General features: G+C 42.8%; 1 protein-coding gene across 1 annotated transcript; it reads left to right on the forward strand.

Moving 5' to 3' along the window:
- Positions 1–16678, forward strand: Cenph (centromere protein H). Its single transcript, XM_028884835.2, has 9 exons — positions 1–189; positions 3121–3176; positions 4125–4173; positions 4574–4648; positions 7035–7091; positions 10951–11014; positions 11594–11645; positions 15050–15213; positions 16561–16678. The coding sequence occupies exons 1-9, from the start codon at positions 71–73 to the stop codon at positions 16651–16653; spliced, it is 729 nt and encodes a 242-aa protein (XP_028740668.1). The 5' UTR covers positions 1–70; the 3' UTR covers positions 16654–16678.
- The last annotated feature ends 726 nt before the right edge of the window (positions 16679–17404 follow it).

Consider the following 17404-nt stretch of genomic DNA (forward strand, 5'->3'; position numbering starts at 1 on the left):
ACGGGTCCTTCCGGGTGTCAATTTCGTGGCGGGAATAAACGCTCGGATGTTCCGGTAGAGATCAGACATAATGGCCTCTGCAATGGAGCAGCCGGGGGCTGCGGCCGGGGTTGAGGACTGCGGAGCGGTGAGGGGTGCGCCCCAGGCCGCGGAGGACAACATCGAGGACCGCATCCGCCTGCTGCTCAGGTGCTCCCGCCCGGCATCCCGCTCGGCATCTCCTCCTTGCTCAGGAGGCCCAGGGTTCAAATTCAGACTCACTGGCTGACTCTTAGGGCGTCGAGCCTGACTGCACTGTCAGTTTAACCGCTTTAAGCTCGACGGTGGGGGAAGGGGGCAGCGAAGGATACCCTGCGTGCAGAGCCGCTGGGGGCGAGGGTTAGGCGAGACATTGTGAGGAAATGCTTAGCGCCGTGCTCCGTCCTTAGCTAGGCTTCGAACCTGTCCTCCAGTCCTATCTTGCCCCTGTGGTCCCGGCTGGTTGAGCCGCACATCCAAGCCAAGCTACAGGAAGGGGCGGGGGCAGTTTTTTGTTTTTTTCTTTTGGTTTTTCAAGACAGGGTTTCTCTGTGTAGCCCTGGCTGTCCTGGAACTCACTCCGTAGACCAGGCTGGCCTCGAACTCACTGAGATTCCCCTGTCTCTGCCTCCTGAGTGCTGGGATTAAGGCGTGTGCCGCCACCACCACCCAGCCCAACCCACCTTTTATGGCTAACACCCTTTACGTCCAGAAGCTTCGTTTGTTTATCATTCTACTAGGATGGTGTTTAATGTGCTCTCCACTCAGCAGTTTCTAGGGGAAATTTGATGTCATGGAGCTGACTCAGCCTAAGGTGGACCAAATCCACTCTGCTGCTCTTCTAAGAAAAGCTGTCTTTTGGTACTGGAGATGGGACCCAGCGTCTGGTGTATGCGTAGCAAATGCTGTACCACTGGGCTTCAGCGTAGTTCTTCCATGTTTAAATAAGGATGGGAGCCAAAAATATTTCATAACACATGAAATCCAAATGTAATGCTCATAAAGTTTTATTGGGACATAGTTTTCTGCTACAGGGGCAGAATAAGTAGTTAAAACAGACTGTATGGCTCCCAAATCCTAAGTTATTTGCTATCAGGTTCTTTATAGGAAAAAAAAATATATAAAGTGTTTTGCAGACTTTAACAAAGATACTTGTTTGAATTTTTGAGACAGAGTCTTGCTGTGTAGCACTGGCAGGCTATAACTATATATACCAGGCTAACCTTGAATTTGGAGTAATCCTCCTGCCTCTGCCTTCAGGGTGATAGAATTATAGGCATTAGCCACCATGCCTAGCCATACAAAAAGCCTATCTGTTTTTAACAAAATCTCAATTGTCTGATTTTACCAATAAACACTTGGGAGCCAGATGCTGGGGTGAAAGCCTGCTAGCTCAGAGAGGTGGAGAAAGCACCCAGCTGACCTTCCTCCTCATCGGAGGTCCCAGAAACCTTCAATTTCTCCTATGCCGTCTCAAACAAGACTCCCCAGACTGAATGTTCCTCCCTTCTCTTCCTGTGTGTCTCTCTATCCGTCATCCCAACTCCCTCTTGGTTTTTTTTTTCCTATGTTCACCTCCTGTCAACTGGTTGCTTCCTCTGCCTCTTGACCTGTGTTTGGCTTTATTTAATCCTGTTTACAATATTCAAGCAGAAAGCTCTTGGATTAATGATGTATGCCAGGGCTGAGCCACATCACAGCTAGAAACGGGTTTTTCCAGTAAATAATGCAACCTTGGGGTTCTTAGTGTGATCAAATATCCTGCACCACATTGTCTATCTGTCTGTCTGTCTGCCTATAACCATGACAACTTCTTCCCATTTCAGCTGAAGAAACTCTTTTGAGTGTATCGATACAACACTTCTACTTTAATCTGTAATAACTAGTCGGAGGTGGGGTTGTTTTTGGCAGTAGTAATGATTGAACCTAGGGCCTGAAGCATATTAGGCAAGCACTCTAAGACTGAGCCACATCCTCAGTCCTTTTGACTTTTTACTTTGAGATTGATAGGTTGCCAAGACTGGTCTGAAGCCCACAGGCCTGCACTGGCTCTGTCCGCCTCCCTCAGCCCTCCAGGTCACTGGGATGACTATCCTGGTACCCGGTGTGAAATTGTTTTCATTTAGAACTTTGTAACTTAAAGAACTTGCTGTGGCATAAGCTTTCATCATCTGTCAGATGTTTCTTAGGTGTTGCGGTGGGTCTCTGAAGAGCGTCTCAGGACTGTGCAGCTGGCCCTGGAAGCATGTGTTACCATCCTCGGCTTTTTTCCTATTATTTTGTGTTGGGTCTTGGATTAGGAATAATAGAACTAAAAAAAAAAACTACTAAACATTAATTACTTACCTCTCCACAAGTTACGTTTTTGTTCCCTTTTTTGTATTTACTGAAAATGCTTTGTAAGATTTTATGATTTTTTTTTTTAAGATGTATTTTCAAAACTGGGGGTGGTGGCACATGCCTTTAATATTAACATTTGGGAGGCAGAGGCAGGCTGATCTCTAAGTTAGAGGCCAGCCTGATCTATAGAGTGAGTTCCAGGACAGCCAGGGATACACAGAGAAACCTGTCTCTAAAAAAAAAAAAAAAAAAAAGGAAAGAAAGAAAGAAAAGGAAAAAAGAAAAAAATTATTTTCATTATTTTTAGTTAGGAGTGTGTGCGTGTGCCTGTCTGTCTGCCTGCCCTTGGAGGTCAGAGGTGGCAAATTCCTCCTGGAGCTGGATTTGCAGCTGATTATGAACAGCTGGTGTTGGTGATCAGAACCAAACTTATGTCCTTTTACAAGAGCAGTATCCACTTAATGGCTGAGCCATCTTTCCAGCCCCTCCTGAAAATATTACAGTCTGTATGTCACACTAATAGAGTTTGGGGGTGTCCTCACTTTTGGTTACCTATCTATAGCAGTTTTCATTAAGTACATTTTGGTCTGGCCTATTAATGTGTGTAAGAATTACATTTTTAACTTTTTTCTCCAACATGCCCTTTTCCCACTCTATTCCTTTTTATGAGGCTAAAGGCGAAGACGTCAGTGTCAAGTTTCATGTATTACATAATGATTGTAACCGCCATCCATGAACACTTTCCTGTCTTTCAATTTGCAGGCTGAGGGCACAGACTAAACAACAACTCTTAGAATACAAGTCGATGATTGATGCAAGTAAGTAGTTCCATTTTCTTTCTTTCTTTCTTTTCTTTTCTTTTTTTTTTTTTTTTTTTTGGTTTTTTTTTTTTGGTTTTTTTTGGTTTTTTCAAGACAGGTAGCTTTGCGCCTTTCCTGGATCTTGCTCTGTAGACCAGACTGGCCTCAAACTCACAAAGATCCGCCTGGTTCTGTCTCCTGAGTACTGAGATTAAAGGCGTGCGCTGCTGCCGCTACCACCCAGCTCAGTAGTAGTTTCATTTTCAAGTAAGTTTTTTGAGTTTGCTGATGAGTGTTATTGGTTTTAAAAATTATTTATTTTTATTACATGTGCATCTGTTTTGCCTGCTGTATATCTGTACCATAAAGCTAAAGAGGGTATTGGGTCCCCTGGAACTGGAGTTGCAGAGGTTGTGAGCCACCATCTGGGCAGTGGGAAATTGAACCCAGATCCTCTACAAGAGCAGCCAGTGTGAGTGGTATCCTTGGGAAGAAAATCAGCTTTACAAAAAGTTGTTTTTCCTCAGGCATGGTGACTCATGCCTTTAATTCCAGCATTCAAGAGGTAGAGAGAGTCGGATCTCTGTAAGTTTGAGGCTAGCCTAATTTCCACATTGAGTTCTGGTCTAGCCTGAGCTACACCGAGAGATGCTGTCTCAAGAGAAAAACAAGTAGTTTGTGTACTACATTCTGTGTAGCAAACCAGGTAAACAAAGAAATATGCAAGATACTTATGAAATGGGGGCAGAGGAGGTCGGTGGGGTTTGCAGCAAGATGGCTCAGCAGTTAAAGTGCTTGCCAGATAAGCTGACGCCTGGGTTCAATGCCTAGCACCCATGTGGTGAGGGGAGAACTGACTGACAAGATGTTCTCTGACTATCGTTATGTGTTCCCTCATATGCACGCACACATTAAATATTTATTTAAATAAAATTGTTGCTGACTTAGAAAACTTTTTACTTGTAGATGAAGACAAAACTCCAGAACAGATCATGCAAGAAAAACAAATGGAATTGTACGTCATATTTTAATATTTTATCTGAGGCTTTTACTAATATTTGATCATACGGTGCATGTTACAGTGCTGTCTTTCTTTTCCTTTGTGATTCCAAATGAGTAAGTCATGCCTTTGTTGGGAGGTGGTTGATTGGCAGTGGAGTACTGGTGCTAGGGGGCGGTTGCTTCTCTGCTGTCTGGCATCCCCCGACCCTGTCTAGATCCAGCTTAGCGAAGGAAGCCAGCCATCAGCTCACCAGCTGTGTAGATAGGCTCCTGTATGGTGAGCCTGTAGTTTTCTTCTGTTCAAATAGAGGTATTCAACATTTTCTCCAACCTTTTAAATTTGTATTTACTTAATACGAATTTCAGTAACGACTTTGACTTTGGTTTTTCTTTGGTTCATGTTTCTTTAACAGTAAAATCGAAGACCTGGAAAATGAAATTGAAGATGTAAAAAGTAATTTTGAAATAAAAAATCTTGCGCTAAACAGGTAACTTTTACCTTAATACTACTAAGAATTGTGAAGTAAATGCAAAAATGAGCATGGATAGACGTTTGAGGGGATTTTTTAACTAAGCTGAATCAAATGATGATTAGAAGCCAGCCATAACCTGTGATCTCAGCACTCAAGAGGCTGAAGCTGGAGTTCAAAGCCAACGTTGGCTACACAGGGAGGGCCTATCTTTAAGTGGAGGGTGGAGAGGGAGGGAAAACTGGGAGTGTTTAGAAGTGTATATCTTTAATCCCAGCACTCTGAAGGCAGGGGCAGGTGGATCCTTTTGAGTTCAAGGTCAGCCTGGTCTACATAGCAAGTTCCAGGACAGCCATGACTAAGTAGTGAAATCCTATCTCCAAAAAAAGGAAGGGCACAGGAAGAGGACAGAGAGGGACAAAAAAAGATGATTAGGTAACGTTACAGAAACTTCTAACCCTGAGAGAATTCCATTATTCATTAGTATCTTCCTTGGAAGAAGGTATGTAGGATAGGGATGATAAGGAGTCTTCATGAAGTTAGCGGAGAATTTCAAACACATTGGTGTTTAAAAGCATTGCATAGATCCATTTATTTCAGTAACTGTTAATACATAGACTTGTCATAAAGTTGTTTTGAGACAGGGTCTCACTCTATATATAGCCCAGGCTAGCCTGGAAATTGGGATGCAGTTCAAATTGACCTAAAATTTATAGCAGTCCTCCTGCCTCAGCCGTCCGCATTCTGAGATGACTGGAGAGGGCCACTTCCCTTGTTATAAAGTTTAAATATGCTTTAATTACTGGTTTTGCATTTGGGGTTTTCATTTTTGTTAGGTTTGGGTTATTTTGTGTTGTGTTGTATTTAGAGATAAGTGCCTGGGCCTGGAATTCATAAAACCTCCTTTCTCCTCCTGAGTTCTGGGATTATAGGCATATCGATTGTGGCTAGCTCTATATTGGTATTTTTAAGTATATTTGAATAGGGGTATGAATATAAATATAATATCATAAGCTCTGTGCTAAGTACAATGTCCATGCGCTGTTGTAGGAATTTTCTGTCAGTAACAAGACTGCATATATGAAAGTAATTCCCTAAAATTCTGTCATCTAGTGATGCTGTGGCCACTTTGTATACCTTCTATTATATTCTTATAGTGATCAGGTGGCAAATGACGCATGTCTTAGCATGTCTCTTTATGGTGATGTATATTAATAGACAAACATGACCACTTACAGGCTTGTGATTTAGTAATTGAAAATGAATGACTCTTATAACGACTACTTGGTAGTTTTGACCTTTCCAGATGACTTTTAGTTCTAAAGGGGCTAGCTGATGAGTCTGACCTGAGCTTGACCCCTAGAACCAGCATGGGTGGACAGAGAGAATCAGCTCCTACAGGTTGTTCTTCGACCTTCACCTGTGTGCCCTGGCATGTGCACCATACACACACACACACAACCAGAAATACATAAAAAAAAAAGTAATTTAAGCTATTTTAACTAGTTATGTAGAAAGGAAAGGAAGAAGTAACTCTGCTACCAGTGCACGTAATTGCCCATTCTCTCACCCAGTTCAAGTTTGCCTCCAACTCTGGGTCCTCCTGAATGGTAGGCACCATCGGCGGATATCCACTATGCCTAGCTGTGCCCTTTGTGTGTGTGGTGGTGGTGGAGATGAAGTCCAATCTTGCATAGCTCACTCTGCCAGCTTAAAGTGGCGTGCTTTGACATTCATGGTCAAGCTGGTGTGAGGGTGCACGCCCATGGAGAGGCAGGAGGGTCAGAAGTTCAAGGTCATCCTCAGCTGAAAAAGAGTTTGAGGCCAGTCTAGGCTACATGAGACCTTGTGTCAGATGGGGAAAAGGGTGTAACATTTCATTTCCAGCCATACCCCCTGCATCTCCTCAGCAGGCCCATGCTGATGTCCACAAGGCTTGGCTGCTCTTTCTTATTTCCGTGACTTAATTCCTTATTTTAGAATATTCCCTGGGGTTGGAGTGATGGCTCAGTGCTTAAAAGCACATGCCCTTCTTGCGGAGGACTTGCATTCAGTTCCTAGCAGGACCTGAGTTCAATTCCCAGCACCCATATCTGGCAGCTCACAGCTGCTTGCAACTCCTGCTCTAGGCAATCTGACACCCCTCTGTCCTCTTTACTCATGTGCAAACATATACATGTATACTTAAATAAATGATAATAAATATATTTTTTTAAAAAAGAGTATTTCCTATGCAATACTGTTTTAAAACATACTGTTTTGTGTATATTTGAAGGGGAATCAATCTTGTTCTAGAAAATTTTAATGCCTTATAAATGTTACTTGTTCTGTAAAATACAAGCTGTTTCTCTAAGATGTCATTTTCTTTTTTGTTATTTAATGATTTCTTTTTCTTGTTTTTTAGGATGAAACTTTCAGCTGCGCTTAAAAATAACATGGAAAAGGTGGGCGTTGAGAGTAGGTATGACTTTTTACTTTTTCCTGGATTTGGAAAGAATGGGAACAATAAGGGAGGTATGCAAATGATTTTAGATTGTGACTTTAAAAAAATGTGAATGAAGCCGGGCGTTGGTGGCGCACGCCTTTAATCCCAGCACTCGGGAGGCAGAGCCAGGTGGATCTCTGTGAGTTCGAGGCCAGCCTGGGCTACCAAGTGAACTCCAGGAAAGGCGCAAAGCTACACAGAGAAACCCTGTCTCGAAAAACCAAAAAAAATAAAAAATAAAAAAAAATAAAAATAAAAATAAAAAAATGTGAATGATGGGCTGGAGAGATGGCTCAGAGGTTAAGAGCACTGACTCTTCTTCCGGAGGACCTGAGTTCAATTCCCAGTACCCACATGGCAGTTCACACCTGTCTGTAACTTCAGTTTCAGAGGACCCTGACATACATGGCAAAAACACAATTGCACATAAAAATAAAATAAAATATATTTTTAAAAAAATGTGCATGAGCCAGTAGTGGTACATCGCTTTAATCCCAGCACTGGGAGGCAGAGGCAGGAGGACCTCTGTGAGTTTGAGGCCAGTCTGGTCTATTTAGTGAGATCCAGGACAACCAGGGCTATATAGAGAGAGACCCTGTCTCAAAAAACTTAGACCAAAAAACGTGTGTGCGTATGTATGTGTGTGAGGACAACGTGAAGGAACCACTCAGCTTTCTCTTGACATATGGGTCCTGGGAATTGAACTCAGGTCCTCCAGTAACAACTTAATGAAATAGGACACGCCTTGTTTTTCATTGGTAGAAATGAGCTTGTTTTACCTGCCTGGGCTACAGGGTGAGTTCAAGGGTAGCCTGAACCACTTAATGAGACCCTGTCTCAAAATAAAAAGTTTAAAAAGAAAAAAAAAAGGAAGGTCTGGGATGTAGCTCAGTGGTAGATCACTTAGCCAGCACATATGATGCCAAGTTCAGTCACAGTACTGGAAAGCGGGGAGGGACAGAAGAGGGAAGGACATTAGATGCTGGTTCTGGTTAGAGTTTGTTAAGAAGTGTAAATAAAAGTTCTAGCAATCCTAAGAGTCTCCCCTCAGGCCACATCTGCGATCTTCCCAAGGCTCTCAAAATCTTATGATCTAATATACACTCCCATGAGCACCAGAGCTCTGGGATGGATCTGAGCACCTCTCCCCTCTGGATGCCTTCATTCAGGCTGATTTGTAACCTCTTGATATTCCTGCTGACTCAGATTACAGATCCTAAACTCTGAAGTTTCAGAGCCAGGTGTGGAGACACACACCTTAAGATCAGCTCTTGGGAGGCAGAGATTGGCAGATCTTTGTGATTTTGAAGCTAGTCTTGACTCTCTTGAAACCCTGTCTCAAAAAAAAATATTTTTTAAAACATTTATTTATCCACCTGTGTGGGGAGGAGTGGGTATGGCACCCCCTTCGAGATCAGAGGACAACTTGCCAGAGTGACATCTCTCCACCGTTGGGGTCTAGGGGTCACACTTGGCTCATTAGGCTTGGCAGCAGGCACCCTTACTCAGCCCTCTCACAAAGCCTTTAAACACTCTCGTAGTGAAGCTGGAGAGATGACTCAGCAGTTAGATCTAGCTGCTCTACCAGAGGACCCAGGTTCGATTCCCAGCACCCACATGACAGCTTACAACCATCTGTAACTCCAGTTCTAGGGAATCCAATGCCATTTTCTGGCCTCTGAGGGCACTGTGCACATTTGATGCACGCACATACATGCAGGTAAAACACCCATACACATAAAAAAATAATAATTTTATTTTTTGTCATTTATTTATTTATTTATTTATTTATTTATTTATTTATTTATTTATTTATTTATTTTGAGTAAAACCAAAACTTATTCTAAGCCACAGTCATCCTAGGGTCCCCCCTGCTATATACCCTCCCTGGTTCTGTGGGTTGCAGTCTGATTGTTCTTTGCTTTATATCTAGAGTCCACTTATGGAATTATATACCATGTCCTTCTTGGTTTGGGTTACCTCACTCAGGATGATATTTTCTAGTTCCATCCATTTGCCTTCAAATTTCATGCTGTCATTGTTTTTCTCTGCTGAGTAGTACTCCATTGTGTATATGTACCACATTTTCTTAATCCATTCTTCAGTTGACGGGCATCTAGATTGTTTCCAGGTCCTGGCTATTACAAATAGTGCTGCTTTGAACATAGTTAAGCATGTATCTTTATGGTATGAATCAGCGTTCCTTGGGTATATGCCCAAGAGTGGTATGGCTGGGTCTTGGTAGATCAATTCTCAATTTTCTGAGAAACCGCCATACTGATTTCCACAGTGGTTGTACAAGCTTGCATTCCCACCAACAGTGGAGGAGTGTTCCCTTTGCTCCGCATTCTCTCCAACATTGATTGTCATTAGTGTTTTTTATCATTGTTATTTATTCATTTATGTATTATGTGTATACCTACATGACTTTATGTGCAGCTGATGCATGTAGATGCCTGCATCATTTTTTTGGGGGGGGGGGAGGTTTTGAGACAGGGTTCCTCTGTGTAGCTTTGCACCTTTTCTGGAACTCACTCTTTAGTCCAGGCTGGCCTCGAACTCACAGAGATCCGCCTACCTCTGCCTCCCAAGTGCTGGGATTAAAGGTGTGTGCTACCACCGCCTGGCTTGCCTGCATCAATTTTTTTTTTTTTTTTTTTTTTTTTTTTGTTTTGTTTTGTTTTGTTTTTCAAGACAGGGTTTCTCTGCGTAGCTTTGCGCCTTTCCTGGAGCTCACTTGGTAGCCCAGGCTGGCCTCGAACTCACAGAGATCCGCCTGGCTCTGCCTCCCGAGTGCTGGGATTAAAGGCGTGCACCACCACCGCCCGGCTCTCCTGCATCAATTTTTAAAAACAAAACAGTTTTATGTTAAAAGAACAAAGTGCAAGTTAGACTCACCATACATACCGGACACCTCATGAAAACACAAAGTTCAGATAAGGCCAAGCAGGGTCTGTAGCGTGTTTTCGAGTTTACAGCTGTTAACAGTAACTTGAATAGGGCCATTTTTAGTGTGGCCATCTCTCTCTCGCTCCTGGGTTGTTGTGCCTTAGATTCCCGTGTGAGCAAGCTGGAGCCCAGTGTAAACAGTAAAACCACCTGCAAGCTCTTAATTAGACACTCATCTCATCGCTAGCCAGCCAAATGTTTCTTTGGCTTCAGTAAATATGTTACAGAAGTCCCTCCGCTGTCCCCTGGCTCTAGAAAACCACTCAACTGCTGGAGCCTGGGGTGCCCCAAGCCCAGGTCCAGGCCGCTCAAATAGCTCATTAAATTGTGGGTGATTTTTTTTTATTGTTTTGTGTTTGGTTTTCTTGTGTTCTTTCTTTGATTTTGAGATAGACCTTTCCATGTAGCCCGGGCTGGCCTTGAATTAATTATGTGGTACAGGCTGGCTTCAAACTCAAATCCTGCCTTACCCTCCCGAGTACAGGAATTCCTGGCTTTGGCCACTATGCCCATGTATGCAGTCAGGGATTAAATCTAGACCATGGTTCATTCAAATGTGTTCATTCTAGGCAGGCAGTCTGCCAACCAAGCTACATTCCCTGCCCCAAGATTTACTTTTATTACTTGATATGTATAAGTGTTTGTGGGTATGTATGTATGTGCACCACATCCATGCAGTGCCTGCAGAGGCCAGAAGAGGGCATCAGATCCCTGGGACTGGAGGTACAACTGGACTATTGTGTGAGCTATTATGTGGTAGCTGGGAACCCAAACTGGATCTTGGGCAAGAGCAGTAAGTACTCTTAACCACTGACCTACCTCTTCAGCCCTGAGATTTATTAGTTTTAGCTTAAGTAAAGAAGTCATATTTTTGTTCCCTTTGCAGTGTGCTCACTGATGACATGAAGCACATATTAAAGCTACAGAAGTTGATAATGAAGTCACAGGAGGTGAGCTGGCACATGGGGTGGGTGCTTGTGTGTTTTCATAATTTGGATGACATCTTGCTGCTAACTGTATGACACAAGACTGAGATATTCAGTGGGACTGTGTATCTGCACATCGCTTTCCTTATTTGTTGTTTTATCATAGAGCTTACTTGTTACTGATGTTACAAATTATCAACATAATTTAAGTGACTATTTCCTTCCTTTGGCTTTGTGGAAATAGGGGAATTGAAAATCTCAGCTTCAGGGCAAGTGTTAATGCATAGCCTATGATCCTAGCACTGAGGAGGCAGAGACCGGGATCAATTCAGTCTTTCTTGATTCCATAGTGAGTTGAGGCTAGCCTGGGCTATTTGAGAGATAGCTGGGTGTAGTGGGACATGCCTTTGCCTAATCCCAGCATGCAGAGTAAGTTCAAGGCCAGCTATATAGGAGATTTGTTTCAAAATAAAGCACAAACAAAAATAAAGATAAAGAAAAAGGGGGAAATTGGAGCTTAAGAAAATCAGACTATGTGAAACTAAGTGATGTATTATCGGTTTATCATTAAGTGACATGTTTTAATTTCATTTTGATAAACAGGAGTCTTCAGAATTAGAGGAAAAGCTGCTTGATGTTAGGAAGAAGAGACTTCGTATGTAGACTATGTTTAAAATTTTCTTGCAGTTGTATTTGTGAGTGTGTGTGTGTGCCCAAACATATGCATATCCCCTGAGACGCTCACGGGGAGGTCGGTGACAACCCTTAAGAGTCTTTCCTTCTGCCGCGTCAGGTCTCAGGTTGGGAGCAAGGGCCCTTCCTCACTGGTCCGTCTCACTAGCCCTTGTTTTTGGTTTTCCAGACAGGTTTTCTCTGTGTAATCCTGGCTTACCTAGAACTCTCTCTGTAGACCAGGCGGGCATTGAACTCACAGAGGTCTGCCTCTGCCTCTGAGTGCTGGGATTAAAGGCGTGCACTACTGCCACCTGGCCTCACTGGCCCTTTTAATTATTTAATTACTTGTGGAACACATTTTTACCTACTTTAGCTTTTCACAGGGACAGATTTCTCAGCAACTGATAAATTTAATTTTCAAAATTTCTGAACGTGGCAGTTAAGGAAGTTGGGTGTGAGATGCATTTTGCTTAGGTTTTGTCGTTTTAGAGCTTTAAACCACAGTCAGCTGTGGTGGCACATGCCATAAAGCCGGCACTCTGAAAGCTTAGACACAAGGATCAGGAAAGTCAGGTCATGTTCTACTTTATAGTGAGTTCAAGGCCAGCCGGGACTACATGAGAGCCTGTCTCAAAATAAAAATAAAAAAATTACAGTATGAGTACATTCTCTCAGTGAAGAATCAAACGATAGAGAACATATAGTAAGAAGTCATTCCCCCCTCTCTTTGCGACTTCAGTTAGTGTATGTCATTGTAGAGTCTTTCCGTAGGAACATATTTATAGTGTACATAATTTCCCAGTTATCATTATAGATGTTTCCACGGTCTTACCACCTAATTTATTACAACGTAATTGTACTGGCACTCGAAAGGACAGAGGTTCATCACTTGTTCAAAAGCCAGCCTGGGCTACATAGTGTACAGCAGGCTAGACAGGAATTTATAGCAAGACTTTTTAAAATATATATATATTTAAATATATGTATGTATATGTGTGTGTATATATATGTACAAATATATGGCATGAGGTTCCTTTTAATTGAAACTATTGAAATGTATATTTCCTTTTTTGTTGTTTGTTTCTTTTTCGAGAGGGTTTCTCTGTGTTGTTTTGGAGCCTGTCCTGGATCTTGCTCTGTAGACCAGGCTGTCCTCGAACTCACAGAGATCTGCCCGGCTCTGTCTGCCGAGTGCTGGGATTAAAGGCATGCACACCACCACCCGGCCTTGTTTTTGTTTTTATGTCCAGGCCGCATTTTCCCCTCCCTTTTTCCCTCCCCCACCCACTCCTGGGTTTCTCTTCAGAAAAGGGCAGGCCAGCCATGGTATATCAAGTTGCAGTAAGACTAGGCACCTCCTCTCCTGTTGAGGCTGGATGAGGCAACCCAGGAGGAGGAAAGGGTCCTAGAAGGAGGTAACAGAGTCACAGACAGCCCCTTGCTCCCACTGTTAGGAGTCCCACAAGAAGACCACGTTACACAACTGTAACTTATATGTAGAGGGCTATGCAGGCTCCCTGGTTGGCGGTTCAGTCTCTGTGAGCCCCTGTGAGCCCAGGTTAGTTGATTCAGGTTTTCTTGTGTCCTTGATCCCTCTGGCCCCTACAATCCTTCCTCCTAGGGCAGGGATTTATGTTCATTGGTGTGGAGGTCTCAGGCAGACTCTAGACTGGGGTTACATGTACAGGCTGTCTCATTAGTTACTTGTTTATTAAGTTGTCCTATGGGTCATGGGAACACATGCCTTTAAGTAGGTAACTCTACATAGTGAGTTCCAGGCCAGCCAGGACAATAGAGAGAGACCCTGTCTTTTTTTTTTTTTTTTTTTTTTTTTGTGATATATATTTTTTATTTTACAGTATCATTCAGTTCTACATATCAGCCATGGGTTCCCCTATTCTCCCCCCTCCCATGCCCTCCCCTTACCCCCAGCCCACCCTCCATTCCCACCTCCTCCAGGACAAGTCCTCCCCCGAGGACTGCGATCAACCTGGTAGACTCAGTCCAGGGAGGTCCAGTCCCTTCCTCCCAGACTAAGCCAAGTGTCCCTGCATAAGTTCCAGGTTTCAGACAGCCAACTCATGCAATGAGCACAGGACTTGGTCCCACTGCCTAGATGCCTCCCAAACTGATCAAGCCAATCAACTGTCTCACCTATTCAGAGGGCCTGATCCAGCTGGGAGCCCCTCAGCCTTTGGTTCATAGTTCATGTGTTTCCATTCATTTGGCTATTTTTTTTCAATAATTGAGTAAAACTGAAATTTATTATATGCCACAGTCGTCCTAGGGACCTCCATGCTATATATATATAGCCTCTATGGTTCTATGGGTTGTGGTCTGATTGTTCTTTATTTTATATCTAGAATCCACCAATGAGTGAGTACATACCATAACTGTCTTTCTGGGTTTGGGTTACCTCACTCAGGATGATTTTTTTCTAGTTCCATCCATTTGCCTGCAAATTTCATGCTTTCATTGTTTTTCTCTGCTGAGTAGTACTCGATTGTGTATATGTACCACATTTTTTTCATCCATTCTTCCGTTGATGGGCATCTAGGCTGTTTCCAGGTTCTGGCTATTACAAATAGTGCTGCTATGAACATAGCTGAGCATGTATCTTTATGGTATAAATCAGCATTCCTTGGGTAGATGCCCAAGAGTGGGATGGCTGGGTCTTGAGGTAGTTCGATTCCTAATTTTCTGAGAAACCGCCATACTGATTTCCACAGTGGTTGTACAAGTTTACATTCCCACCAACAGTGGAGGAGTGTTCCCTTTGCTCCACATCCTCTCCAACATTGGTTGTCATTGGTGTTTTTGATCGTAGCCATTCTAACAGGTGTAAAGTGGTATCTCAGAGTCGTTTTGATTTGCATTTCTCTGATGATTAAGGATGTTGAGCATTTCTTTAAATGTCTTTCAGCCATTTGTAGTTCTTGTTTTGTGAATTCTCTGTTTAGCTCTTTAGCCCATTTTTTAATTGGACTGTTCAGGGCTTTGATGTCTAGTTTCTTGAGTTCTTTATATATTATGGAGATCAATCCTTTGTCAGATGTGGGGTTGGTGAAGATCTTTTCCCAATCTGTTGGCTGTCTTTTTGAGAGACCCTGTCTTTAAAACAAAACAAAACATGCTGGGCAATGGTGGCACACGACTTTCCTCCCATCTTTTGGGAGGTAGAGACAGTCGGATCACTGTGAGTTTGAGGCCGGCCTGGTCTGCAAAGTGAGTTCCAGGACAGCCCGGACTGTTACACAGAGAAACCTTGTCTCAAAAAAACAAAAATAACCAAAACATGCCCGGTGGTGGTGGCACACACCTTCAATCCCAGTACAGTGAGGCAGAGGCAGGCTATATAATATTGTTTTATGTTTAACCTAACAGAATTAAAACAAACTTCAAGAAGCAAGCTTTTAGAAATACAAACTGAGAAGAGCAAACAGAAAGAGGAGTTGGACAACATGGAAAATTCGGAAATGATAAAGACCATGCAAAAGAAGCTACAGACGGAGATAAAGATTACCACAGTTATTCAACATGTATTCCAGGTAACATTCATATAAATTAAGAACAGAGGTAGCTGGACATGGGGCACACACCTATAATCTGAACACTTGGGAGAGAAAAGCAGGAGAATCAGGAATTCAAGGCCATGACTCAAAAAAAAACAGAAATGGGCTGGAGAGTTGGTCATTAGATAGGAACACAGGCTGCTTCTCCAAAGGACTCAGGTTCAATTCATAACTATGTGTAACTCTAGTCCCAAGGGATCTGATCTCCTCTTCTGGCCTCCAGGCAATAGCCCTGATGAGCAGATAGGCATGTAGATTAAAAAAAAAAAAAAATCCATACATATAGAAACAAAAGGGGTTTTTGTTGTTGTTGTTTGTTGGTTTTTTGAGACAGGGTTTCTCTGTGTATCAGAGGCTGTCCTGAAACTCGATCTGTAGACCAGATTGGCCTCAAATTCACAGAGATCCACCTGCCTCTGCCTCCCAAGTACTAGGATTAAAGGTATGTGTCCCTACCACCTGTCAAGAATGTCCCTTCTATAGGCCAAAATTCTTAATATTTTTGTACAATACATTATAACACTTTCCAAAATCTGTCTAAACGTTATTGCAATCAATAATTTTACTATCACAGAGCCATTGTTTATCAAAAGGTAATGACCAGAATTCTCATTATGATCCTAATCATTTCTTCATTGTCTACTCATTGTCTGCCATAAAAATGTTTTTCACTGTTCTTAAAGGTTTGAAACGTTAATGAACTAAACTTTTTTTTCTCTTTTGAAAAGAAAATGCATTAGTTATGGTTCCTCTTTCACCAGAGAGGGATGAGAGTGCACACGGGCAGTGCAAAGTTAGCCTGACCCCAGGCGACAGCCCTTCCCTGTAGTCTGGGGAGCTCTACAAGTGTTCCTAATGGGTAAAAGCTATCCAGGGAACCCACAGGTCAACTCTGGAATCCATACCATCCAGTGTTATGCAATGTGGGGATGCCACCGTTGCAGTGGGAAACTGAGGGTATGGTACTGTTTTTCCTCCTGATCAGAGTGCTGCATACCACTAGATGCTCAGTATACATTAATTGAGATAGTCCAAGGCCGCTGGGATATCTCTCAGTTGATAGAGTGTTCACCTGGCAGCCACAAAGCTGGGTTTGGTCCCCAGCCCATGTGGCCTGGACATATTGGCAGAGACTTATAATCCCAGCACTGAGTGAGTGGAGGCAGGAGGGCCAGAAGTTCAAAGTCATCCTCAGCTGTATAGTTAATGCACAGTAAGTTTGGTGCCAACCTGGGGCTACATGGAACCTGTCCAGGGGAAAAAATCAGGAAAGATTTGTTAAAATCTTGTTAAATTAAGTACTTAATTTTCTTTTAATTGCAGGGCCTTATTTTGGGGAGTAAAATCAACTGGGCAGAGGATCCTGCCCTCAGGGAAATTGTGTTGCAGCTGGAGAAGAATCTCACCACCATCTAATAAGAATCCTGCTTTGGCATTTGAACATTGTTTTTGTGCCTAGTCTGTCATTTAAATAGTGGAGTTCGTGGGAAATGTAAGAAGTGGTTTTGGAACTGTTCTGATGCTTCAGTTCTGAGGGCTTGAGTTGATGATACGACATGAAATCTTTTATTTGTAATATGATCACTAAAGTGACTGGCATGCTCTGCAGGAGTCTGAACACTGTAGTCTTGGAAAAAAGGCATCTGTATGGTCCAGCTGTCACAGAATGTGGACGTCTTCACAACCGTTTTCCCTGTAGTGTCTTTCAGGATGTATCTGTGCATTGGTTTGTCAACCAGCACATTAGAAAAGCATCCACAGTGTAAAGGTTCGTTGATTGTTTAAGTAAGCTTGCGGGTTGTGACCTTTTCTTCTTTCCCCTTCTCTATTTAGCAAGCATTTTATTTTTATAAGTTAATGAATAAAAAGAATCAGTGTTGGGTTGGGGATTTAGCTCAGTGGTAGAGTGCTTGCCTAGCAAGCACAAGGCCCTGGGTTTGGTCCTCAGCTCCGGGAAAAAAAAAAAAAAAAAAAAAAAAAATTCATTGTTACTCTCTTATTAATTAAAAAAGAAAATTTGCAGTGGTTAAGATCTCTGGCTGCTCTTGTTGCAGAGGACCCAGATTCAGTTCCCAGCACCCACGTGGCTCACAACCCTCTGTAAGATGTCAGGGACTCTGACATCATCTTCTGGCCCCAGCCAGGTACCAGGCATACATGTGGAGCA

The sequence above is a fragment of the Peromyscus leucopus genome, chromosome 11, assembly GCF_004664715.2.
Source record: "Peromyscus leucopus breed LL Stock chromosome 11, UCI_PerLeu_2.1, whole genome shotgun sequence".
NCBI lineage: Eukaryota > Metazoa > Chordata > Mammalia > Rodentia > Cricetidae > Peromyscus > Peromyscus leucopus.

Coding starts and splice junctions, on each gene's coding strand:
- Cenph (XM_028884835.2), top strand. CDS start 71: ATGGCCTCTGCAATGGAGCAGCCGGGGGCTGCGGCCGGGGTTGAGGAC. Junction 4,174..4,573: donor CAAGAAAAACAAATGGAATT/GTACGTCATATT, acceptor TTTCTTTAACAG/TAAAATCGAAGACCTGGAAA. Junction 7,092..10,950: donor AAGGTGGGCGTTGAGAGTAG/GTATGACTTTTT, acceptor TTCCCTTTGCAG/TGTGCTCACTGATGACATGA.